The 27225-nt window shown below is 39.6% G+C and overlaps 1 protein-coding gene across 4 annotated transcripts in view; it reads right to left on the reverse strand.

Moving 5' to 3' along the window:
• Nucleotides 1-27225, reverse strand: part of pik3c2g (phosphatidylinositol-4-phosphate 3-kinase catalytic subunit type 2 gamma) — a 179211-nt gene that overhangs the window by 110703 nt on the left and 41283 nt on the right. For all 4 annotated transcript variants that reach the window (XM_028450119.1, XM_028450121.1, XM_028450122.1 and 1 more), the window contains 3 exons: nucleotides 25094-25124; nucleotides 22206-22389; nucleotides 22005-22127 (listed from right to left, as the gene is read on the reverse strand). In XM_028450119.1, coding sequence (XP_028305920.1) covers nucleotides 22005-22127; nucleotides 22206-22389; nucleotides 25094-25124 — 338 coding nt within the window. The remainder of the gene's footprint in view (nucleotides 1-22004; nucleotides 22128-22205; nucleotides 22390-25093; nucleotides 25125-27225) is intronic.

Genomic DNA, 27225 nt, shown 5'->3' on the forward strand with positions numbered 1-27225 from the left:
TTATTCAAAAGCATTGCACACTCTTTATTCTACAATTGTTTTACTATATTTGAGTTACTGTCTTGAAGTTTGGGGAAATACATACATGATGAACATCCAATCGTTATTCATAATGTAAAAAAGATCCATCAGACTCAGACATAACGCTGGATACAGAGAACACACACATGGATTATTGTTAAAAACACCAGATTTAAAACTCCAGATCTCATCCAACTCAAAACTGTTCAAATTATTTATAAAACAAGTAAAGGCTCACTTCCAAAAGGTTTGCAGAAAAGATTTTTAAAGAGAGAAGGGGAAAATAATTTAAGAGAACTACCTTTCAAGATGAAATATGCTAGAACAACAGTCAAAAGGATGACTATAACAATATCAGGGGTTAAAGTATGGAACTGTGTAAGGGATTAAATAAAACAACATAAACCAGTTTAAAAAGCTTTTTAAATCATATATTGTTAGTAAGTATAAGAAAGAAGAGTAACAATTTTACCAAGTACATGGCATATATACATTCATATGTATATATGTTTGATGTGAATGTATACACTGTATGTATAAAACTTGTGTAGAATATATAGTTAAAATAGTAATATAAGCTAAAAAAAATGTGTGATTATCTAGAGAGCCTTGTTTAGTTTTATTTTGACAAGGTAGGTTTGTATAAGCTTTGCTTCAACCTACACACTTTTGGCTTAATAATTACACAATTGAGTGTTTGTTTTTGTATTTTCTTATTGTGGAGACTGCTGAAATAAATTATAAATTCAAATATTATTTTTAATGCTTCTATGCAGGAAAAAAAAGGAGGAAGATGTTAATGCAGATTTTCTTCCATGGAGCAGTCAGCAACACAGTTCATGGACCAGGACCACGTCCATGGTCCAAAACCTCCAGCTCATGTTGAACTCCACAGCACTGGTGTTGGTTCTGGAGTAGATAGAGGCAGACTTTGGCCCTTTCTAATAGAAAACCCACAATAATGTTAAGTAAATGTTAATATATATTTAGTTGGTTTGTACATCTATTTTTACTTTGTGTAAATAAAGTTACTTATTTTGTATTCTACAAGGACTTTGTTCATTGTTTGTTGCATACTTGTAAGCACACATATGTATTTTTATTTCTATTCAGTTAATTTAATTACTCTTTACATCCACTTTTTTGCCCTACGATAGAAACATAACCTGCTGTAGCACACACTATTGGGTTTTGTATTTTTTTTTTTTTTTTTTTTGATACATTTATAAAATTGAAAAGTTCATACAACACTCACTGCTGTGGTGGGAAACCAAACCGGTTCTTCAGCAAAACAGGAGGAGCTCTGAAGTAGCTCTGGCACCAACCCCAGCTCCAAAAAAACCCTCCGTGCTCTTGGTGGAAAAGCCCTATGAGAGACTGGTGCAGGTTATTCCAGAGTCTGGGAGCTACAGCCTGGAACGCCAGTTCTCCTCTGGTTTTAAATGTAGTTTTTGGGGTCTTTAGGAAACCCTGACCTGAAGACCGAAGGCATCGCCCTGATGAGTAGGGGCACAACAAATCCGAGATATATTTAGGGGCCTGACCATGTAATGCTCGGAACGTGAGAACTAATATTTCATATTCTATGCGAAACTTAACTGGAAGCCAGTGCAGAGTAGCAAGAATGGGGGTGATGTGGGATGTTCTAGAAGCACCAGTTAAAAGTCTGGCAGCAGCGTTCTGAACGATCTGGAGTCTGTTTAGGGTCGACTTATTAAGTAAAAACAGAATTACAATAGTCGTGATGATACAAGATGATACAAATGCGTGTATGACCAGTTCCAAATCTGATTTTGATAACAAATGCCTCACTTTAGAGATATTTCTCAGGTGGTAAAAACAGTTTTTAGTCAATTGACGACAATGTCCCTCCAAAGACATGGACTGATCAAAAACAACCCCAAGGTTTCTGAGGCTGGTTTTAACAGATGAGCCCAGATCACCAAGGGAGTTTTTAATTAGAGGGATCTTTTTATCAGGAGCAATGATCAGAGTTTCTGTTTTGTTTGAATTTATCTGGAGATAATTTGATGACAACCAGTTTTTGATACAGGATATACAATCTAAGAACTCTGATTAAAAAGTGAAACTCTGAGTCATTAAAGGAGCAGTACAACTGGATATCGTCAGCATAAAAATGACAAGACACATTTTTAAAAACCACGGATCAACCAACCAAGAGGCATTAGATACAATAAAAACAAAACAGGCCCCAGAACAGAGCCCTGGGCTACTCCACATGAAAGGTTGGACATATTAGACATAACATTGTTAATAGCAACATTAAAGGTTCCTCCATTAATGTAAGAGGTAAACCACTGGAGAACAGTACCAGAAAACCCCATCTCAGATTTGAGTCGATCAACCAGTATACTGTGATCTATAGTATCAAAGGCAGCTGTCAGATCAAGTAAAACTAAAACTGTGCAACGACGAGAGTCAGCGGCCATCATTCTGTTATAGCGCATATACCAGAATTGTTTATTCAAATTTGCCATAATTCTGCCATAACTGACCCAAATATGTTTTAAGATAGCTGGGACACCTTTGGTACTCTAAATCTGGGTCACTTTAGGTTCACATTCAGATTAGTAGATGCTAACTTGCCATAATTAAGCCAGAACTGGACCAAATATGTTTTAAAATAACTGGGCCACGTTTGGTACTTTATATGTGGACCAGTTTGGGCTAATATCCAGAATTGTTGATTCTAACTTGCCATATTTCAGCCAGAACTTGCCAAAATATGTTCTAAAAAACTTTATATGTGGGCCATTTTAGGCTCACATTGAGATTAGTGGATGAGTACTTGCCGTAATTCAGCTGAAACTGCCCCAAATATGTTCTAAGATAGCTGGGCGTTTGGTACTAATATGTGGGTCAGTTTTGGCTCACATTAGGATTAGTGGATGCTAACTTGCCATATAGTGTATACGGAAAGTATTCACAGCGCTTTGCTTTTCCTATATTTCATCATGTTAGAGCCTTATTCCAAAAGGGATTAAATTCACTTTTTTTCCTCAATTCTACTCATAATACCCTATAATGACAACTTAAAAACATTTGAGATTTTTGTCAAATTTATTAAAAATAAAAAATGAAGAAATCACTTGTACATAAGTATTCACAGCCTCTGAGATCAAGCTCAAAATTGAGCTGAGGTGCATTCTGAAGGGCTTTAGCACGGTCGTGTAGCCTGAGTTTGAGATAGGTTCGGACGGCAATCCGAAGCACTGGCTAGTGAAAAGCGATTGATCACCGCTAAGGTTGCTAAGAATGGGGGGGCATTAAGAGCTCATCGCCGCTGGTGGGTTAGATGTACTCTATTTAGACACTGAGCAGCAAAACCTTGTGAATGAATGGATGTGAAAATTGAGGCATGGATGTGTGCGGTGCATGAATGACTGAACGATGACACGTTATGTATGCCTGAGAGAAATGCGTTGTGAATGCGAATGTGCCTGTGGATGTGTCATCGAGTGATTGATCGTCGAATCGTTGTTTGACTACACTTGTTCCTCTGTTTCACCTTCCTTTCCTCCTGGGTTTTGAGGCACTGAATCTTCCATCTGGTTTGGCAATTATGTAGTGGGGTGCTCAGACTTCACTGCTGCTTGGTGATAGAATTGTGATGTTTTGGCCTACGGCCTTCTCAGTGGTTGAACAGATTTTAAAGGTTATTTTTCTGGGTGTTTAAAAGCACCAAACTACGTTTTTTAAATATAATACCACTTTCAGTGGAATGACTGGCTTTGACCTTGACTGACCTTACTGTTCATGTTCAGTTTCCATGTTTTTATTGTTGTACAGTATGTGTATACTTTTTGTTGTGTGCCCTTGTCTATGTCTGTCTTCGTTGTTGTTATTGTTTTTCATATATACAGTATATATATATATATATATATATATATATATATATAGGTCGTTGGCTGAAAATTTAAAGGAGACCAATCAAATTCTACAAAAAAAAGGGCCATTTTAAATGATTCATCTAAGTCTTAATGTTTTCCCCTCTTTCTGTTTCCGAGTGTTCCCATACAGAAAATGCCACCGCCTTTGTGACTCCCATCCTGCCTCCTACAGCCATCATGCTGGGTCACTGCTTCTTTTGATGACGGATGGGAATTAAAGGGAAGTATTGTTCATAACTACAACTGCGAAGCAAAGTGGAAACAGATTGAAATAGACACGTGACAATGACAATATGACATATTGTGGATGTTCTAACAAAATATCTATTCCAGACTTCCAGTCCAACTGCGAAACTGGTTACATCTTCAATCTTCCAAAAAGGAGCATACAACATGACCCTGGCTTTGACCCTTTGAGGCTGTGGTGGAGGAGGTCAAGAAGGCTGGAGGGCACAAAAACGGGCGGGAACAAGAGAGAGGAAAACAGAGGCATCCAAAATGATCAGATAAATGATTTTCCAATGATTTTTATCATATGTTTTTAAGACTCCTAATGTATTCTTTTGTAAAAAAAAAAAAAAAAAGGGAGGGGCCAGCGTCCCTCTGTCTCTTATTATTTACCTCAAAACCCCCCAACCCCTTCCTTCTCCCACCAGCACTTAGCATGCAAGGCCACAAAAACACTTTCAATGGGTTTGGACATTTTAAGGGTAAAATAAATTGTTGGTGACCCAATCTGGGTCGCTTGAAATTTAAATAGGGTCCTCCTGAAATTCTTAATAATTGATCGATATAAATGAGATCGTTTAAAGTTAAGTAACTACCGAGCATTAAAGGAAGCTCTCCTAACCGCTGTGGCTCATCACTCCTACGGATGGGATAAATACAGAGATCAAAAGACAATGATTGTTCAACTCAACTTAAATTTAGTTCTGTCTAACCTTAAAAGGGCCAATAATCTTGCTGAACTCTGGTTTAGACACAAAATAGGAGACACTTTTGCCACCAACTTAGCTTCAAAATTAAGGAAAATAAGTCTCAAATAACAATGAGGGAAAATAATAAAGTACATGAACTGACAAATTCAGCTTTATAACAATATTTAGGTTTTGATATTAGGTGTGGCGTGTCAAAAATATGCTTTCTCCTTAAGTCATAAACAAAGGATAGAATAATATTTCTCTTTCATAAATAAGAGATAGCAGAATAACAAAAATTTAAATAAATAACATTATTTATTTATTTGGTTAAACTTGTTTGGCTTCTTCACATCTCAGTGTCTCCCAGTTGTACGCATTCATCTTGGGAAGACATGTACTCACACTCCACACTTCTCCGTCTGACTTGCATGTCCTTGTAAACAGTGGTTCTCAAATTGTTACTTCTCACCAGGTGTCATCGTACCACTAGTAGTAGACGTACCACAGTTTGAGAATCACTGCAACTCCAGCTCCAGCTATAAATTAACACTTCCTGCTTTTCTTTCAGCCTCCATTTTCCCACTCACGCATGTGAATGGGCTACAGATAGCTTTGAGCTAGTCCGGCTAAAAGCTCACTAACCCACTCCTAACCATTGTGTGTTGGTGCAGCAGCACCTTTTAGGATCTGAAAAGCTCTCTGATCCTGACCTCTGACCTGTCTCTGCCTTCCTGGAAGCTATAACTGAGTTGCCAAAGCCATACTAACAATTCAATTAGTTAGTTAACTAACCCTAACACCTCTTCTCTTTTTTGTTGTTTTTTTTTCCTCTGTTCTTCTGTGCAGATACCAACCAACGAGAGAGGTTGCCAGGTGTGTGGAGACTGCCCTTCTTCTGACAACAACCGATCATCTACACGATATTCAGCCTGGTGACTTCATGATCGTCTACAATGCAAGACGGAAGAGGTGGACCTACCGGAGGTGGATCGGCCCTTTCCAAGTTCAGCTGACAACCCACACGGCAGTAAAGGTTGCGGCGGGTGCGAAATGGTAATAATAATGAAGTTTTTTTGCATCTTTCCACATTTTTCTTCCACTCTCTCTTAGATATGTCTGTGTCTCACAAAAGAAGAATATATCCAATGTGTGACAATAACGATGCTAATGTTTAACCCTGACAGACAGCAAAGGTGGATCCAAGGTTATTCTACTGGAATATAATAATTATATTAATCATCATATCAATGTGTGTTCATGTGTACAATTTGTCATGTGTTTATACACAATGACCGCATTATATCGTTGTACTTTTGAACAGAGACCTTGCTCCTTTGCTGAGTCATGTTAGATTAGATTACCTGCAGTACAGACAGATTGTGCTGTATTCACAGTGCCAGCAACAAACAGTCTCTGCTCAAGGTCTCATACCAAAAACTCTGATAAGCAGAGCTCTGTAACAGTGCCTTCGTATAATAAGATGTGATTCATGTTTTGTGCCTTTCACTTCTTCCTTTGGAGAGGGTTTAGATGGCCGACTAACATTCTTTCACCTACGCACACAGATAGGACACCAGCTGCATCTGACCATCAGGGCCAAAGGCAGACTCACATGCAGACACACACACACACACACACACACACTCACATTCATATCACACAAATACACACCAACTGACGCACACACATTATCAAGACAGATATCATTGGCTCCAACGTATCCACTGTTAGGGCATCTGACCCCCTCCTTTCCTCTCATCTTAGGGTGGGACTTTTCTCTATCTGTAAAAGTTTAAGCTGTGGAACTTTCCCGTTAGTTGCTGGCCGCTTGCCCTTCCTACAGGATGGAAGACCTTTTTATGTACTCCTTTTCAATTAAATAAATTTAGATTTAGATAAAGTGGAACTAATGTGTGTGTGTGTTATTGATTCCTACACGGACTGTAAGAGGATGCACGTAAATAGGTTAATCATTAAATAATAAGTTATGCAACGTGACCCGGTGTCATCTGTGTCTCACCCTACACGTTAAGAGATAGGACAAACGTAACAGCGGAGATGAGAAATGACTTTTTCTGCATCTAGGATGATGATGATAGATGGATTTTTTTGCTGTGATGAATGTTCTATTAGGTTGAGGAGTCTGCGAGTGTTGGTGGGATAAATGTGTCTGCCTTTTATGAAACTGTCTGAACAGGGCGAATTTTGTGTTGGATGATTTTTTCTTTTCTATGAGCTAGTGTTTTTATTATTTTTAAGTCTACATTGAGAAGGGAGATTGGGGGGTAGCTGGATAGGAGTAGAGTTCAGATTGGGCCCAAAAAAATCCAGCCTGACCCAGGCCCGCGGACATAAAGCCCGAGCCGACCCGAGCCCGACCCATTAACTTAAATTGTTGGCCCAAGCCCGAAGCAAACCCGACGTAAATTATTATTTTATTGAATGCATTGCAGCTGATAGATTAACAGCGCAGTGCCTCGCGCAGCGAGGGGGGAGAGAGGGGTGCGCGCACACACTCACCGCAAGCCCAAAAGGTATTGTAATGACGTGACTCGAGCCATTATCACAGTTTTACAGGCTTTAATGGAGGTCGTAGTAACACGCCAAAAATAAACAAACACACAAAGAACCGTCTTACACCGTCATACACTCACTACCGTTGGAACAAAATTGTACACTAGTCTTTTCCCCGCTTACACCCGCCCTTTCCCCAGCCTCCCAGCCAATCAACACTCAGAACACATGTAAACAAAGACACATTGGCAAAGAAAGCTGCACGTAACCATGATGCCTTCTCGGCCATGGGAAATCTCAACATCAGTTAACCACTGAATACACACAAGTGGAACTGCCATAACCAGAACATAGAACCCAGTTCGTTATAGCATTGCAGACCAGACCGGGCAGCCCGTGCGTGGAGCGCAAACCTGACTGAAGCACGCAATCATATTTGTTCGCCGCGCTTCTGCAGCAAGTGAGGAATGAGCAAAATTAGCAAATAATATTCAGTGAATGTGAACGCTGAACAACTAAACGCAACACAACGCCGTCAATACACTGTCCCACTACTAGCAGAAATCACTTTTGAAATTATACCACAACAATATAGAAGTGTTTTTGTGTTTATTGAAAAATAATAATGTTAATAATGAAGCCCGGCCCGACAGCTGAGCGGGAAAATGATTTCGGGCTGAGCTCAGACCAAAAATCTAAACTCTAGATAGAAGTAACTGGTCTTTGTTGGACGGTGAGATTGGGGCTGTGTTTATATAGGAAGTCTTGAGTGTTGTTTTATTTCAGTTATTACTGAGGAAAAGTGGGGATAGGATTGACTGAAAATGTTTATAGAACTCTGCAGGGAAGCCATCTGGAAATTTCTTCTTGTGTTATTGGGGTTTCTTGTGTGAATATATGCTCTTCATTCAGTTTGGGTAGATTAATGTTGTTCAAAAATGAAACGGTGTCTTCTTGGTTTGGGTTATTTTCTGATGAGTATAAATTTGCATGAAATTCTTTAAAAATGTTATTTATTTCTTTAGGTCAGTTTGTTGGCTTCCCTGCATTTTGGATATGGAAATAGTAGTTTTTTTTTTCTTCTTTGTTTTGCTTTATTTCATTTGACAAGCATTTTCCAGATTTATTGTTATGATGGAAGTGTTCTTTTCTGAGTCTGTGTATGTGGAATTGAGTTTTAATTTTTAATTTTATATATATTTTTTTTTTAGGATTTTGTTTAGTTTAAATTTGTATTTTCTATGTTCACTATGGGATTCTTCTGTTGGGTTGTTTGCAATAATGTTATCTAAATGTGAAATTATTTGTTCCAGTTTAAAACTTTTTTTTTTCTTTTTTTTGTGTACACAAATGTAAATGAATATGCCTTTAAGTATGGCTTTACCACTTTCCTATAGAATGAAGATGACTCTTGCTGGTAAGAAATATATCAATGTGTGTGAATGACTGGTGAACTTCATGTTTTGACTCAAACACTCGTGTCGTGTTAATGGCGTTAATCAATCGGCAGGGAATGTTGTAAGTTTGTTATTGTCACTTTATATCTGTATATAAAAACATATCATTCACTATTTTTTAGTATTGTTTGTTAAACTACGCGTTTGTTGAAGATGAACCAGCTCAGAGCGGAAACGTGGGATGTACTATTCTGGTGAGTAAACATGCATGTTTATCCGTGAACACAGCATTATAAACGCTCATATTTTCACCACGTAAGCAAAACAAAAGTGCGTGAGGCTTTTACTCCGTAGCAGAGGATCACACGGTGGAGTAGTCAAGTCATTTATAGCGCACAGGGAGAATCTCCATCCACATAGATTTAATGTTGGCAGTTTAGAAAGCTAAGCTAAAGTTAACCACATGGTGCCTGGGATTATACATGTCAACGCTGCATTTACTGCTGCAGCCCAGAGAGAGATGAATGATGTGCTTACATATTAATCTTTCTTATTATTATTTTATCTTATAGTTACTGGTATTCTTATTGTATTATTGCTATTATTGACTGCTGTTGCCATGAGAGAGATGAATGATGTGCTTACATATTAGTCTTTCTTATTATTTTATATTGTTTATTTTTATTATTGTATTATGGTTACTGGATTCTCATTATAGTATTTTGTTATTGCTAGTACTATTTTAATAGTACTACTACTTTATTATTGTTATTGCTATTCTTATAGCAATTATTTTTTATTATTTTATCTTATAGTTACTGGATTCTCATTATTTTATTATTATTAGTGTATAATTTTACTACTACTGTATTTAATGTTATTGCTATTCTTATATTCTTTTTTATTAATATTTGTATTATAGTTACTGGTATTCTCATTGTATTATTGCTATTACCTATTTATGTTTGTTATTGTATTAAGGTTACTGGATTCTCATTATTATTATTATTATTATTGTATAATTGTACTACTACTGTATTGTTATTGCTATTATTATTACTACTATATCTTTAAACTCCTTTTTAATTATTATTTATATTTTAGTTACTGGTACTCTCATTGTATTATTAGCATTGCTATATTATCATATTACCTTATCATTATTTAATATTGTTATTTATTATTATTATTATTATTATTATAACTATTACATTTATTAGTATTACTACTTTTGCTGTTAATATATCCGTATCATCATCTTTATTATTATCAGGGCTCGACGCAAACTTATCCAGTCATGGCACTGGTGTGACCAACTTTCTCTGTTGGTTGAGGGGGGGTACAGTATAGCCATACATGCTGATTATTAGTTGACTCAACTGGCGTACTGTAGTTTTGTATGAAGTGAAGATTGACAGTGACTCGAGATATATCTGCACAATGTTTTAGTGTCAATATTAACCTATTATCCATCCATCCATCCCTCTTCTTCCGCTTCGCCGTTTCCGGGTCGCGGGGGCAGCATCCTCAGTTGGGAGGCCCAGACTTCCCTCTCTCCGGCCACTTCCTCAAGCTCTTCCGGGGGGACCCCGAGACGTTCCCAGGCCAGCCGAGAAACATAGTATCTCCAGCGTGTCCTGGGTCTTAACCCCTCCTGAACCCCTCACTAGGGAGGCGTTCAGGGGGCATCCTAATTAGGTACCCGAGCCACCTCATCTGGCTCTTCTCGATGCGGAGGAGCAGCGACTCTACTTTGAGCCCCTCCCGAATGACTGAGCTTCTCACCCTATCTCTAAGGGAGAGCCCAGCCACCCTACGGAGGAAACTCCTTTCGGCTGCTTGTACCCGTGATCTTGTTCTTTCGGTCATGACCCAAAGTTCATGACCATAGGTGAGGGTTGGAACGTAGACCGACCTGTAAATCGAGAGCTTCGCTTTTTGGCCCTTTTTACAATGACGGACCGGTGCAGACTCCGCATCACTGCAGACGCCACACCAATCCGCCTGTCGATCTCTCGCTCCATCCTTCCCTCACTCGTGAACAAGACCCCGAGGCACTTGAACTCCTCCACCTGGGGCAGAACCTCATCTCCAACCCGGAGAAGGCACTCCACCTTTTTCCGGTCGAGAACCATGGACTCGAATTTGGAGGTGCTGATTCTCATTCCGGCCGCTTCACACTCGGCTGCGAACCGATCCAGTGAGAGTTGAAGGTCATGGTATGTTGGAGCCAACAGGACCACATCATCTGCAAAAAGCAGTGATGCAATACTGAGGCCCCCGAACCGGACCCCCTCAACACCCTGACTGCGCCTATTAATTCTGTCCATAAAAGTTATGAACAGAATCGGTGACAAAGGGCAGCCCTGGCGGAGTCCAACCCTCACCGGAAACGATTTCGACTTACTGCCGGCAATGCGGACCCGACTCTGACTCCGGTCATACAGGGAACGAACAGCTCCTATCAGGAGGTTTGATACCCCACACTCCCGGAGGACCCCCCACAGGAATCCCTGAGGGACACGGTCAAATGCCTTTTCCAGGTCCACAAAACACATGGGAATTTGCCCAACTAGTGCACATGACCCCTCAAGGACCCTGCTGAGGGTGTAGAGCTGGTCCACAGTTCCACGGCCTGGACAAAAACCACATTGCTCCTCCTGAATCCGAGGTTCAACTATCCGGCGGACCCTCCTCTCCAGTATCCCTGAAAAGACCTTACCAGGGAGGCTGAGGAGTGTGATCCATCTATAATTGGAACACACCCTCCGGTCCCCCTTCTTAAAAAGGGGGACCACCACTCCGGTCTGCCAATCTAGAGGCACTGCCCCCGATGTCCACGCGATGTTGCAGAGTCGTGTCAGCCATGACAGCCCCACAACATCCAGGGCCTTGAGGAACTTCGGGCGGATCTCATCCACCCCCGGAGCCCTGCTACCGAGGAGCTTTTTAACCACCTTGGCAACCTCAGCCCCAGAGATAGGAGAGCCCACTCTCGGGTCCCTGGGCCCTGCTTCCTGATTGGAAGGCGTGTCGATGGGATTGAGGAGGTCTTCGAAGTATTCCCCCCACCGATCCACAACGTCTCGAGTCAAGGTCAGCAGCGCACCATCCGCACCATACTTAGTGTTGACGGTGCACTGCTTCCCCCTCCTGAGACACCGGATGGTGGTCCAGAATCTCTTCTAAGCCGTCCGGAAGTCGTTCTCCATGGCCTCACCAAACTCCTCCCATGTCCGGGCTTTTGCCTCAGCGACCGCCGTGGCTGCACTCCGCTTGGCCCGTCGGTACCTGTCTGCTGCCTCCGGAGTCCCACAGGCCAAAAAGGCCCGGTAGGACTCCTTCTTCAGCTTGACGGCATCCCTCACCCCCGGTGTCCACCAACGGGTTCGGGTATTGCCGCCACGACAGGCACCGACTACCTTGCGGCCACAGCACCGATCAGCCGCCTCAGCAACAGAGGCACGGAACATGGCCCACTCGGACTCAATGTCCCCCGCCTCCTCCGAGACATGGTTGAAGTTTTCCCGGAGGTGGAAGTTGAAGCTCCATCTGAAGGGAGACTCTGCCAGGCGTTCCCAGCAGACCCTCACTATACGTTTGGGTCTGCCAGGTCTAACCGGCATCCTCCCCCGCCATCGGAGCCAACTCACCACCAGGTGGTGATCAGTTGACAGCTCCGCCCCTCTCTTTACCCGAGTGTCCAAGACATGCGGCCGCAAGTCCGATGACACGACTACGAAGTCGATCATCGAAATGCGGCCTAGGGTGTCCTGGTGCCAAGTGCACATATGGACACCCTTATGCTTGAACATGGTGTTTGTTAACCTATTATTATTATTATTATTATAGCATTACTATTATTACTATTACTACTTTCACTATTAATGTATTGCTGTTATTATAACTACAATTATATTTTTAAACTCCTTTTTCATTATTAATGTTTTATATTATAGCTACTGGTATTGTCATTGTATTATTAGTATTGCTATATTATCATTATATTACTTTGTCATTATTTAATATTGTCTATCTAAAAAGCAAGGGACGTCTGTGTGCGTGTGTGTCGCTGTGTGGAGCAAATATCTCCCCGACGCGGTGCGAGTTCGACCTGAAACTTGGTCAACGGGTTCCAGATACCCCGTGTGTGTGTATCTGTTATTTTGGAGTAATTTGGTCATTTCCAAAATGTTTATTTTAATTTTATTTCACTTCTGGACGGCACGGCAACTGAAACCTATTCAGCATTTGACCTCGGAGTGTGAGGGTGCGCACCATCTATATCTATTTCACTACACAGCTCACTTCCGGTGCGTGCACGAGCTCCCGTGGACTTCTCTTTTCTCTTTTGAGGAAAAAACTTTTTTACTGTTCTTTTTTTGGTGATGACATTTCGAAACGTTTATTTTCATGTTAGGTTGACCGTTCGCTATTTAGACCGGACAGACCTCACCCGGAAGTTATTGACGGCAATGGCTGCTGTGTTGAAAGCTGCACATTTTTTCGCGGTGCGTGTGTGTGAGAACCAACGGAGGAGATTAGAGTCTCAGGTAGAGAGTCTGTCTCTCACACACACACACACACACATCGATCAGGTGGGCTTCACTATTGATCACCGTCTACGTGACATGCGTGCAGGTATGTGAGTGTTGAGTGAATAACGGACCACCATTTAGTCCGGTTGCAATCAGTCACGACACCCGTCCATAGGGTGGTATTGACTGTAGTGTTACGCTCTGAGTCAGATCTAAGTGTTTACATGCTACATAGTGAAGGTCACCTGACAACTGCAGCTTCTCTCACGACACACCTGCCACTACATCTAACTACTGACAATAGAGAAGTTTATTGAAAGTTAGGCAGGTACACGTGGATGGACTGGTGCGTATGACTTTAGAATGGTTTCCTCCCTCCGCCCCCAAAACACACACCAAACAACAAAAATATGAAAATGACTCAAAATACACAAAACTAAATATTTAAACAAAAAAATACACAAAAGACAACGGAAATGCAAAAAACTACACTAAAAAAAGATACAAAATGACTCCAGAATCACACCTCAAATGCAACAAAAAACAATAATTATACAAAAAAATGCACAAATGACGTAAAACAAAAAAAAAAACTAAACAATATTTATACAGGAAGTACACAAAACAACAACAGAAATGCACAAAAATATACAAAAGGCTCCAAAAACACATAAAATGACACAAAAAAACATATATTACAGAAAAATACACCAAACAACAACAAAAATATGAAAATGACTCAATATACACAAAACTAAATATTTATACAAAAATACACTAAAATGACAACAGAAATGCACAAAACTCCATCAACAAAAAAAACACACAAAATGACTCCAGAATAACACTACAATGGCAACAACAAACAATAATTAAAACAAAAAATATAAAAATGAGTAAAAAAAACCAACACATTCATCATACGCATGTCTCATAGAATTAAACCAGGTAAATTGTACACATTATTTTACTTTGCACCTGCAAATATACCCCTTAATAATGCTACAGAGCATGTTGTTAGTAATGCCCGTAATTGACAACTCTCCTTAAGCGCCCACTGTATGAATGCATACTTCCGACGGGCACTGTACTAGTAGAATTAAACCAGGAAAATTGCACCCACATTTTGCACCCGCAAATATACCCCTTATGCTCCCACATGAATACATACTTCCGATGGGCACTGTACTAGTGCCTTCAATTTAACTTCTTCAAATGTCATTTTGTGCTTCTGTGCACTCACCTCTCCACATTGAATGAGCAAAATGTTAATTTACAGTAAATAGGGCACTTTCAACCGCGTCTACATGCGCACCTATTTGCACCACAATGTAAGTGAATTCCCCACTGCAAGTGAGGAAACAGCATTACCAAACGATTTAGGGACGCACTTGATTTATGACCCTTTATTTCAGATCTTAGTGAATCCGCCCCTTAATGTATTAATTTCAACAGATCAATTGTTGATACCCATGATCAAGTCTCCACTTTTCTTTAAAAAACTGTTTCACATCAGACACATTAAAGAAGTTTCATCAGACATATTTGTTTCAGGTTTATTTAAGGTCATGCAATCGCCTCTCTATCACCCTAAAACCCTAGAGTCCGGTTAAGGGGTGGACTGGGGTGTAAAATGGCCCGGGGGTCATTGACAGACTGGCCCAATTCATGCACGGTGTCCAGTGTGGGGAGCCAGCCAGCTTGCTGGCAACACTAGTTTCATGTTCCTTGATGAAAAAAACTGCATTTGATATTGCTTTGGACCAAAATCATATAGTAATCAGTGACTTGAATCCTTAAGGAGCTTACAGTAAAATATGTACAGCAGTAAAGTGATTCTACAGGATGTAGTGATTTTAATGCAAACAGGTCATTGATACAATAACATTTTGCTGACCCGTCATCCCAACCAAGCTCCAGTATACCAGATGACAATCTGGTAAATCTACCTTTGATGACATTGAAATGCTGTTTACATTCCAACCAGGGCTGGGAGATAAGGACCAAAACTCATATCTCAATATATTTTCTCAAAATGGTGATATACAATATAAATCTTGATAATTTAATTTAAAATAAAGTCTTACCAGAAAGACAATTCTGGGTTAAATTTTCTCATGCAAAATGCCACACAGACACATTTATTAACAAACAGCTGCACAATATGTGCCACTTTTGGCTTTTTATCCTGTAAGGGACAGCATGTGTGAGTAAGTTCTGTAGTGTGGCTTGTTATAGGAAAGGTCTGGGCTTAGGACAATAAGTAAAAGCAGCGACTCCTAAAACAAGTATCTTTATACAAAATATGACATATATCAATATATGCAATATTGTAATTTTATGTATCGCCAAAATAGAAAACTTGATACATCTTGAATCTCGATATATTCCCAGCCATAATTCCTAAATTATAATACAGCCTAAATTAAAACATAAATGGGTATATGAAGCATAGTTGTTTATTTGATATACTTAAAGTTCATATTGCATATTTACTGTTAATTTCACGTTGCTTGTCTATAAGTTAGACATTAACATTTTATTGTATTTTCATTACATATTTTCTTTTTTTTAAATCACTGTGTTTATTGAGTTTTCATTTGTTTTTTTCATACAGACATAGAGAACAGTTAGTACAGAACATTCAATGGAAACCACATTACCCATGCCCCCCCACCCTCCCTCCTTCTGCCTCCATCCCCCACAGGCAGTAAACTACAACATAATAGTAATATTAGTGGTATTGTTAAGTACTGAGTATAGCATTCACTCAAGGACAATACAAAATGACAAATAAGTTAAAAAATAAATAAATAAATTTAAAATAAATATGTAATTTAAGTTTGCAAAATATAACAGTAAGACCAGGCAGTATACATGCTATGTGCTACGATAATGATCTGAATGAGGCTGCAGTGAAGCTCCCTGCAGTGTCACATCAGGTATGGGTATCGACGTTAAAAGAAGGTCTATCTTGATGCAAATCCATTGAAAAATAGCCAAGATACAGCATTTAGAATGTGATGGCGAAGGATTTTCCAGTGACATTATAGGCCCCTCCCACTGATCACAGCCTGTTTTTTCTAAAAGCAGCGCCATCTGAGAACGTAAGGCATGATGGGTAATTTTGACATTGAGTCTTGCATAGGGATGGAGAGTCAACAGGTGTAACAAATATTAAATAGTTTGAACTTCGCATTTGAGAGTTATATGCATTTCTCTATAATGGCGTGCTAAATGGCGCCAGTCGCGCCAAGACCAAACCGCTACAGATACGCAAATTATTTTGAAGATTTTCAATCTATAGTGGGTCCTTAGTGTTCTGGCCAAGTTTGAAGTGAATCGAGTAAAGCCCCTCAGACTAGTTTGCGCAAAAGCGAAATCCCATTACCCAAGATGGCCGACTTCCTGTTTGGTTTTGGACAAAGTGATCTGTAACTTTTTGCTTCTCCTGGGGTCCAGAATACATGGCAAATTTCGTATGAATAGGACAAACCTGCTGGTCGTGTGGAACCATCACAGTTTGTGCCCATTTTGCGTTGAATTTGTAGTGCGCGCACGACCAAACGTTTTGAGATACGCAAATTATTTCTATGATTTTTAATCTTCAGTGGGTCCTAATGCTGCGTTCACACCAAACACGTTTTCTGCGGGGCCGTTTGTGTCTGTCGTGCGAAACCTTCTGCAGGATTCGCAGGATCAAAAAATGTTTCCCTATTTGCTTCATATTCGTGTCTGAAGCGAAGCTCCGCCCACCAGACTCCCAAAAAGGCGACAATCAGGCTCTGTTTGTTTCCACCATCAACTATGGAGGACCCCTTCAATTCACTGCTCCTTACCCTCGGAAGGGGAAGAAACGTTGGCTTTCCTGGCTTCACCAGGTTAACCAGCGACACATCCAACTCGGTGAGCTTCACTGCCTGCTTCAGGAGCTACGCCTGGATGATGACTGCTTCCAGCGGTACATGTGGATGACCAGCACTCGATTCCACGACCTGCTGGGTCTGATTGGCCCACAGATGTCCCGGCAGGATACCAACTACAGGAGCTCCATCTCTGCAGCCGAACAACTGTCTGTCTGTCTCCGGTAAGATTCATAAGCAACTGACGATGCCATGATTCATAAGACACATCTCTCAAATACACAATAAAGATAGATAGATACTATATTAATCCCAAGGGAATTTAAAAGCAGAATTATTAAAATTATTGTTTTCTGGAGATACCTATTCTGGGAGATAAGGCCTGCTTTATTATTGTCTTTATCATAAATATATTACAATTAAAATAAAAGTTAATCATTATAATAAATTATTTACTATTGTTATTTTTTGTTCTCTGGAAACCTATTCTGGGAGATAAGGCTTGTTTCATTAATAATATTTATTGTTTTTAACTCATATATTATTAATAATTCATAAATCATTAGTTATTTACTACTGTTAATTATTGTCATCTGGCAACACATTCTGAGAGAAAAGGCCTGTTCTCTCTCTAATCTCTCCACCTTTATGCACACGTACACACACCCACATTATATATATCTGATTATCAATGATCTGAGCTTTTCTATGTTAAATGTGCAGGTATCTGGCCACAGGTGACTCCTTCAGGACCACAGCTAACAGATATGGACGAGAGGTCTTCATATCGTACTTCTCTGCAGGAGCTGTTCCATGGCTAGACATATTGCACCAGCAAACCCAAAACGACTATTTTAAGAGCCAACCACAAACTTCTATAAAGCAAACTTCCTACTGTATTAACATGTGTATAATAAATATGGACGAATGGAGAGAGAAACGTCTGTCAGCTTCATTTTTAAACAGAAATAAATAATCCAAGAAACCTCACCTCTGAAATTAATTTAAGGCATTAAAGGTCTCAAAGAGAATCAACATGAGGAAACCATATGTTCTTGTATGAAAATATATAACCTTGATGTGAACACATAGCTGTTAAGATGCATTGATAGAAATTAAAAAGAAAGCAAAAGTACACTTCAAAATGTGTTTTTAATCAACAATTCTGAAACAACACCATTTACATTAACATAATACCTCAATTTTAAACAAACTATTTACTTCAATATTATAATACTTACATAATAAATAAACTAGTGTAAACAACTATTCACAATGTGGTTCCTGCCATGCAAAGAGTGCCGCCCATCCAGCCCAATCAAAAACATAATTAAAATTTTCCAAATTTAGTGTTACCGGATGATAATCAAGAAGTTTATAAGTTTGAAATTTAACGTTCCCTAAATTCTGGTGGCACTTTTTGCAGGATAGGAAGCAGGTCTCTGAAAAACATCTCATCCTCAGTCAGAGCTGGTGGTGAGGAGGAGGTCTCCTGAAGGTCTGTAGGATAAGCTGCTCCACCTCTCTTGGAGGGCCTTGGCTGGGCCACTTCTTTGCTCTTTTTCCTTAAAAATAAACAAACTCATTATATATATATATATATATATATATATATATATATATATATATATATATATATATATATATATATATATATATATATATATATATATATTAATAGCTTATCAAGTCACTGTTACTTAAATAAGATCATAGATGTATTTTAATTTAACATTAAATTAGGTAATGATCAACATTGTCATCATTGATATACCAAGCATTTATAGATACATTTTATTTATAACAAAATGCAAAACAACTTCTGTCATGTTCATATCAGATGGTTTGGCTGCACTTGTTTCTGCAGGAGATGCTGCTGCAGCACCATCATCACCATCAGCATCTTCTCCTGCTCCCTGAGCACTATCTGTTCCCCCTCCATCACTCATCTGATTGTTTACCTCTGAGTGACAGCAAACACAATATATGAAACACATTACTATACATTTTAAATCATTATACTAGATTTAGATCCCCTCACTCGACGAAGCCGTGATGCATAAAGGCCTGAATATTAACCTGGTATATATTTCTATATGTCTGATAAACAAACCTCCAGTCTCTGATGGTTGACCATACTTTACGGCCCTGTCTTCCTCAACCCCCTGCCCCATGTTGCTGCTTGTCTCTCGCGGTGAAACAAAGGGGTCGACGAAGGACATGACCACAGGGTATTTCCACTGTTTGGATGTTCCTGCAGCTGACCCACTACGCTTCTCCTGACTTTTTTTCCTTCCATAAACCATCAGTGAAAAAAGCTGGTTTTAGCGGCTAATGCTATCATTAGCTAATGCTATCCTTGATCACTGCCGACTTTCAAAGATGAAAACTACAGAGAGAACATTTACCTGCTGCTCCCACCTCCTCGCTGATTCTCCTCCATGCCAAATCCTTCCTGGTCCTGGTCCCGGTTAAAACAACAGGCCGTGTCATACAGCTCCCGATGGTCACACACCGCTACGATTAGCTTCTCCTCAATGGTTGAACGGGTGAAAATACTAATTTCCGTGTTGCCTGCCTGACGCCATTGCCAATAAGGACTCTGATTGGCTTTCGCGCTTTAGCGAAAGCTAATCAGAGTTCAAGCGAATGTGAACGGCGAATATCACAAAAATCAGGAGCGCGCTTGCAGCAGCCATCGCTTTCCACGCGCAAATCAGTCTGCGCCGCCCCACCGGTGAATAATTCGCCTCCCAGCGCATCTCAACCATTGACTTTGCATGTAATCTGTTTGCGTGTGCCGCAAAAAACGCATTTGGTGTGAATGCAGCATAAGTGTTCTGGCCGAGTTTGAAGCGAATCGCATGAAGCCCCTCACACTAGTTTGCGCAAATGTGTTTCCAGGGCAAAATTACATTTTTTGACCAAAGATGGCTGACTTCCTGTTTGGTTTAGGGCGTGGTCATCATGTAAGTTTTTACTCAACTTAGGGTAAAAATACATCAGGCAAACCTGCTGGTTGTGTGGCTCCATCGCATTTTTGGCGTCTATAATGCACGCCGTGAGGCCATTTTTTAAGCGTTTTTTTTCATTGAGCCATATTATCTCGTTTTTCAGCAGGCCTGAGGTGCGTGCAAATTTTGGTGAGACTTTGGGCATCCGAAGGGGGTAAACAGGTGTGAAATAACAATAGGGAAAAAGAGCAAGAACAATTGGTTCCTACGGCCAGCATGCCCTTCGGACCCTAATAATAAAATAAAATAAAAAAAGAACAAATAAACCCTGTCGTAGGTAGAACCCCAGTTCATCCCTATGCAATAATAGGCTGTTCTATTGTCCTATCTTGTGAAATGAAACTACCCTGTGCTCAAATAGGGAACATTTACACCCACTTGTTAGTGGAAGTTAATTCAAACAGTAACAATGGTCCTGTAAAAAACTTTACATCCAGACCAAACCATGGCAAAAAAGATTATATTTGAGGCAGTCAATCATAACTGTTATAGAAAACTGCAGAGCAAGCGAACAAATGTCCACATATTTAACCTAGTAGCAGTGCGTCATTCAATTGTGCATCTGATATCTACGAGGGCAAGTGAAGTAGTCAGTTTTGTTCGCATGCGCAGATGGCCCTCTGCTTAGGTAAGCTGTCCCAAGAGACCCATTATACAGTTGTTTATAGTCTGTGGGCAGCTGATACAGTTCAAGTTATTATTTAGGCAACAACTACCTATATTAAACTTGCCAAGCACCGATATAAGTCGACAGCCATGCGGTCAAGCCAGCACGTCGGGTGGTAGTTCTTTAGGTAGTTTTTCGCGGACTGCTGGCAGCTGAAGGTACGTCTCCCCTCGGGGAAATCGAGTTTTTTTCTTGAGTGAAACAAACACTTTCCTCTTCTTATGTGGACATGTCTCGGAATATCATGATTTTGGAATTACCGTAGAGGAGTGACCCTTTCCTCCGCGCTGCATCGAGGATCTTCACCGTGTCTGAGAATCGTAGTAGCCGGATCACAAAGGCTCGCGGGATGCCGCCTTCTCCTTGGAGTTGCTGGAGCATACGGTGAGCATGTTCAATTTCAATATGGTGGATTTACTCCAAGTCCACCACTTTAGGAAGCCAGTTTTATAGGAAAAAAAATTAGGTCCTTCCCTTCCACTCTCTCTGGGAAGTCCACAAGTCTCAGATTCTGTCACCTTGCATGGTTCTCCTGGTCATCCTTATCTTATGAGCTTGTTATCTCCTCTGTTTTTTTTTCTTGTAATCATGCACGAATGTTAAACTTTCTTTGTAATTAGGATGGTCCTCTTCAAGGGTTTTGACACTGCAACCCAGTGCTCCGGTGTCACCACTGAGTCAGAAAGTGTGGTCAACCTTTGGTTCAACAGAGCTTGAATGCAGCCAAAAGCCTTGTCCATTTCACTAACGAACCACGGTGAGGTAACATCCTGGCCATCACCATGGTCATTAATTACTGTTAGTTTCTTTCTGTCATGTGATTTTTAAACTTGTCAGACATTTTTCCTGTAATGATTATGTATGAGCTGTCAATGATCTTCTCTTCATGTTTACAACATTCTTAGATTGAAACAAACTATCAACATATATGGATCTCAATCACCTTTTATGATTCACAATAAATTGCACCATTTTTTGTAGCTTGACTCATGAGGAGTAAGACATCTTCAAGGAAACTTCAAGCACATCTAGATGCCTGCGCTAAGCTACTGTAATTAATTCAAATCTGCACTAAAAGAAATTTCAAAAAGGATGATGAATGGCCTTGGTGATAAAAAAAAGACCAACTTATTTGACATCAGTTATGATATAAACTTACCTGCGATTGCACAAGATCTTGTTTCCTAATGACAGTGCTGTGCTGATGTTTTCTGAAATCTCACTTTCACAGACTTTAGTTCCTGCGTACGTCAACTCGCAGGAAACAGAGAAGCTCTCGTACCTTTACATTAGAAAGAAGAAAATCTGTGACCTAATAGTGAGTGCTTCTGCATAAACGTACATACAAACACACACGTACATGTTCACCCAGGTGGCCTGTAGTCTGTAGAGTGCTGTGATGCTGAACTGGAAGAATTCTGTGTTGTGGTCGACATCCCTGACATGTGGACTGCCGCTCACATTCTGTCCTCTGAAGTCTGACTGGAAGTTATCAAAATAGATCTGCAGTAGTTTGAGCAGTGCACCGTGGAGCATCGTTACAGCTGGGGAAGGATTTAATCATAAACTTTATTTTAAAAACTAAAGATAATAAATGGATGGATTTTAAAATCCAATTTTTTTTTTTTACTCAGAAAAAAAACAATGTTAACAATCAATTTCATGCGCCATGAGAAAACCATAAACCATTAATATCATACACATGGAAATACTGTATGTGAAGATAAGGGCATTTGGATGTTGGCTGTATTCAACGTACATAAGGGGAGAAAACAGCCCTCAAACTTTCTCAGGGCTTGTCACCTCCTGGGCATTTAGCCATTTGAATGAACCCAACCCCCCAGAAAAGGCTGTGTTTTAACCTTTTTTCATGCAATTCACATCCACAATTAATACATTGGTTGAATCACAGCGTGAGCATTTATTCCAATTTTTTTTTTTTAATTTTTAGTAATCACAGTTCGCTCACCTATTATCGGATGTGCTCACGTGTGCCTGTTATGTTTATGAGTGAATGCGGTACTGAGGTAGGGAACAATGGATTATGGCTGAAAAGGAAAGGAAGAAAGCAATGTGTGTGTCGGCAGCAGGTAAATCCGGTGAGTATTTAAAACAGCTGACTGCAGTTATGAACTATGCTGCTACTACCACGATAAAAGCCCACTTCTTGAAGTAGCAATTTTTTCCAACTCATGATCAGAATAGATTCTGAAGGGGCATAAGGCACCAGTTTTGCCATCTAATGACATCTTATTCAATGAAAACATTACTGCTGATATTTGGTAATAAAAGTGCCAAACATTGCTCGGTTTGTCCGTAATCTTTAATTAAACATTATATTTTTCCACTTCCACCAAGCACTACTGCTGAAATCTAGCAGTCTGACTGACATCAGCTTGAGAATCTTCAGGTAAAAAACTTGCGAGCGCATGAAAGTTTGATTTCTCAACAAGTTCACTTCAGATATTGTTCTTAGCTTCATGCTCAGATAAATCTCAACATGAGTTAAAAAATCAGTTAGAAAAAGTAGATTTTTGTCTTTTTTTTTGTTTCTCTCATGCCGATATGTTCCTGGTTTTCTCATGGTGTGTCACATTTAGCAGTTAAGTATTTTATGCTGCATAATCAATTAAAAAGTACTTCACAACAACAAAGTTTTTTAGTTTGTTAATTTGCTTATACCATTACCATAAGCAAGTAATGGTATTATTACCATTACTTGCTTACTCAATTAATTAAATAAATTTAAATATATAAATGTATATGACATCAATTCCATATTTTTTATTTAAATTGAATTATCTTCATTTAAATTTAAAACTGAGGTTTCCAATCTCCTCTCACTCTAAAAGTCCCTCTATACATTTGAGAAGTTGTGATTCCAACTATTAATGCAATAATGTCCAATCATCATGACATTTTGACCAATCTGAAGTGTGTATCACAACAGCCACTATGGCTCTACAGAGAGGTGTTGGGACAAGTTTTGTGACCCGACAAAATCTGGTCGATGAGGAAGCATGGACTCCAGCTTCCTTGTGTAAGCCATCAGCTGCAGAAGCTGGAGGTTGATGGTGATTCACCCGGAGTGACTGGAACAACCATTTAGTCGGGTCACAGACTGTGTCACAACAGCCACCACCACTCTTCCAAAAAAATAGTGGCAAAGTGTTTAATTATCTCTTGGCTTCTTAAAAAGTATTTTTTAAAGAAAATATACTGACTATGCCTCTACCATTATAAGTGATCTTCTGATGGAGCTTGCAATTAACTCCAGTACCCTTTAGAACAGGAGCAGTGGCAATTATCATTGGTGCTTACGCCCGTTGGTGCTATCTCCATGCACAAATGTACAAATTGCTGTGACTCAATCGTGACTCTAATGTGTCAAGAATGTAGCAAAAGTGTGAGAACATCCAATCTAGAGACCTGATATTTACAGATAAATTATCACACATTTGTGGATCAAAATGCACATCTAAAAATACGTAAATGCGTAAACTGATCTGTTTCTGGCAGCTAATAATCATTATTTTACTGCATCACAAATGTTTTAAATATTCTTTAAAAAAAAAAAAACTGTTAACACATCTGTGAATATTGTATTGTTATCTGCACTGCAACATACATTTCCCTTTCACAGTGCCAATCCTGAATTGGAGAAATTATTACAGGAAAAGTATCATCTATTTATTTTAGGATTTTTTTTTTTTTTTGTTGCAAAAACTTAAACAATCCCATATCCCCCGTTTGCTATTCTTTGCACTAGAAACCTTTAAACTGTGTGTGAAATTTTACATATTTTGTTAAATTGTTGTGAATTCGACCACGTTTCTCTATTTTTATACAATTTAAAGGATTTTTTTGTTCAAATGTACCTGTTTATACACAGTAATGGAAAACAAAGCCTTGAAATACCACAACTACTGCCGGCAAATGCTGCTGCAAAAACTGTCATTTTAGGCTGCAACAATACCCACAAATTGCCCATGAAATGCTGGAGGGACTGCTGTAAGGAACCAACTACCACACCACCTTAGTAATTACATTCTAAGATTAGTTGTCCCAAAGACACAATATCAAGGACAATTTAATGAATTTCCCCCAACCCTGAAAATGGGAACAAGTGGGTCAGAAAAGGGATGGATGGAATTTAATTAATTAACTATCAATTTACTGAATTCATTCAGCTATCTACAGTATGTATCCTTCCCTGGTTAGTCACTGATCTAGTTCTGTTATACTCACCAGCTTCACAGTCCAACATTTCATTATAACTCTGGGGAACAAAAGAAACATATTATTAATAAGTAATAAAATGCATATCCATTACCCCAGGCATGTCAAGCTTTAGGCCAAATCTGGCAAATCAAAACATTTAATTTGGCAGAGACCATTTAGCTCAAACTAAAAAAAAATACTGGAAAACGATCATTCTGTAAATTAGCATACATTTCAGTTCTAGGCATTTGTATCATATTGCTTTTCAGTCAAAAAAAAATTGTGATTTATACAGTTCTTTACACAAAGACACTTGGCGATTGACGTACTGGTAAACTGACTTCACTTATAAAGCGCTTTACCAAAGCGTTTACACTGAGTCACATGTTACACATTCATAAATGGTTTGATGCTCAGATGGAGGACAGCGAGACAAACATTAAGCCTGATGTGCACGATTAGAATGTCATATTCTGCGAATATTATTATTATTTGTAGTAGTAGTAGTAGTAGTAATATATCATTTTCCGTCACTTCCTTGATCCGCTTCCTACTTCTCATCAAATAACAAATGTTGGCACTAATCTCGCGAGAACCCTCATCGAGGCAATGTCAGGTAGCAGTTCTCACGAGGCTCGTGACAGCTTTAAGGAAAGACAGAGAAATGTTTTTTATTTATTCATCTTTTAATTAATATTACGTTAAAATATGGGATATTTATGGGAAAATACTAATGGTGGGAAAGACGGGTAAAATATGGAAGTTTCCCGGCCAAAACGATATATTTGACAGGTAGGTTTATTCCCCCTTTCTTTTTCTCTTTCTCATGGCCCAACTCACCGGCCCACCTGGCAAATCCCCGGTGTCCCCGTACGCCAGTTCACCCATTCTGATATCCAGCTTGGTCGTTGGCTGTCTGGGTGTATTTAAGCAGGAAGTCCTGGCAGGGAGGCAGCTGGTGAGATTCAATATCACCGAGCGCGTTGACTCCAGATCTTGGCTGGTTACGATGAACCACTTTGTTGGACTTGAACATATTCAATGCAGCCAGTTTTCCCTTTCCTATGAAAAAGCTGGCAGTGTCACAACCACTGTATGCATGCATCCCTGGAAGAGCAGCACAAACAGAAGTTCCCAGAGAGGATGTAACTTTGCCAATGTCTATCAGCTGCGTATGTTGCTTGTTCTACTCTTCTGGCACATTGGTGCTTTGATTGCACTGGAAAAGCCTAGATTCAAAACAATGACATGTCATTTGAGCTGACCGTCACAGTTTCAATTCCACTTTCAGCAGCATGAGAGGCATAGGTCGTCTCCTATATTAAGGAGACGACCATTAGCTTCTTCCGAGACGCATTCCAGCTCAGGCACTTCACAACATCTGACAGCTAAGAATCGGTAGCACTTCTCTTCACATCTGACAAAGAGGACTTTGCAAAGGCTGTCAAGCTTCTCCAAATACTTTTCACTTCTCCAATCCTGGACCAAAAACTTGATCAGGCTCACCTTGTTTCTCTCTTGTGCCAGGAATTTACACCATTGCTGATCCAAATGTGAATTGTTACCATAATCACAAATTAGCATCATTTAAGCTAACCGAGACAGTCTGTATGACTGCTAGCCTCAGATTCCTCCTTGTTTACATGTTTATGCTACAAGATTTCAGGTTAAAGCAGTACTTGTAAATATTGATATTCACACAAATGTATAACTTACCATAAGTGTTTCTGTATTCAATTTACAGTAGTTCACAATTATAATTCAGTCCGTTATTTCTTGTTCAAACTGTTCTGTACCCAGAATGCATTGTTGTACTCAAAAAGTTATACGGTAAACAGTTAAAACTCAACTTGTCAGTTTTGATTTTGTTATCTCGCCCTTGTGGTCCACTTTCAGTTATCCTATGTGTGAGTCTGGCCTCCTGTGTTCAACTTTTGTCTTTGTGTTTCAGGTATTCCTGCTTGAGGCTCCACCCCCCCGTGATGTATGTGTGCTTTGTTTGTGACTGAATAGCTCCCTCATGTTTCCACCCAGGTGTGGCTCATTCCCAATCAGGCCTCCTCCACTATTTTGCTGAGTGCTTGAACACTGAATGTTGGCTGGAAAATTGTGTATTGTTTACCCTCATCGTGTCCTGCTGCGTTTTGTTCCCTGCTCCC

Source organism: Gouania willdenowi, chromosome 6, assembly GCF_900634775.1.
Source record: "Gouania willdenowi chromosome 6, fGouWil2.1, whole genome shotgun sequence".
NCBI classification, from domain to species: Eukaryota; Metazoa; Chordata; class Actinopteri; order Blenniiformes; family Gobiesocidae; genus Gouania; species Gouania willdenowi.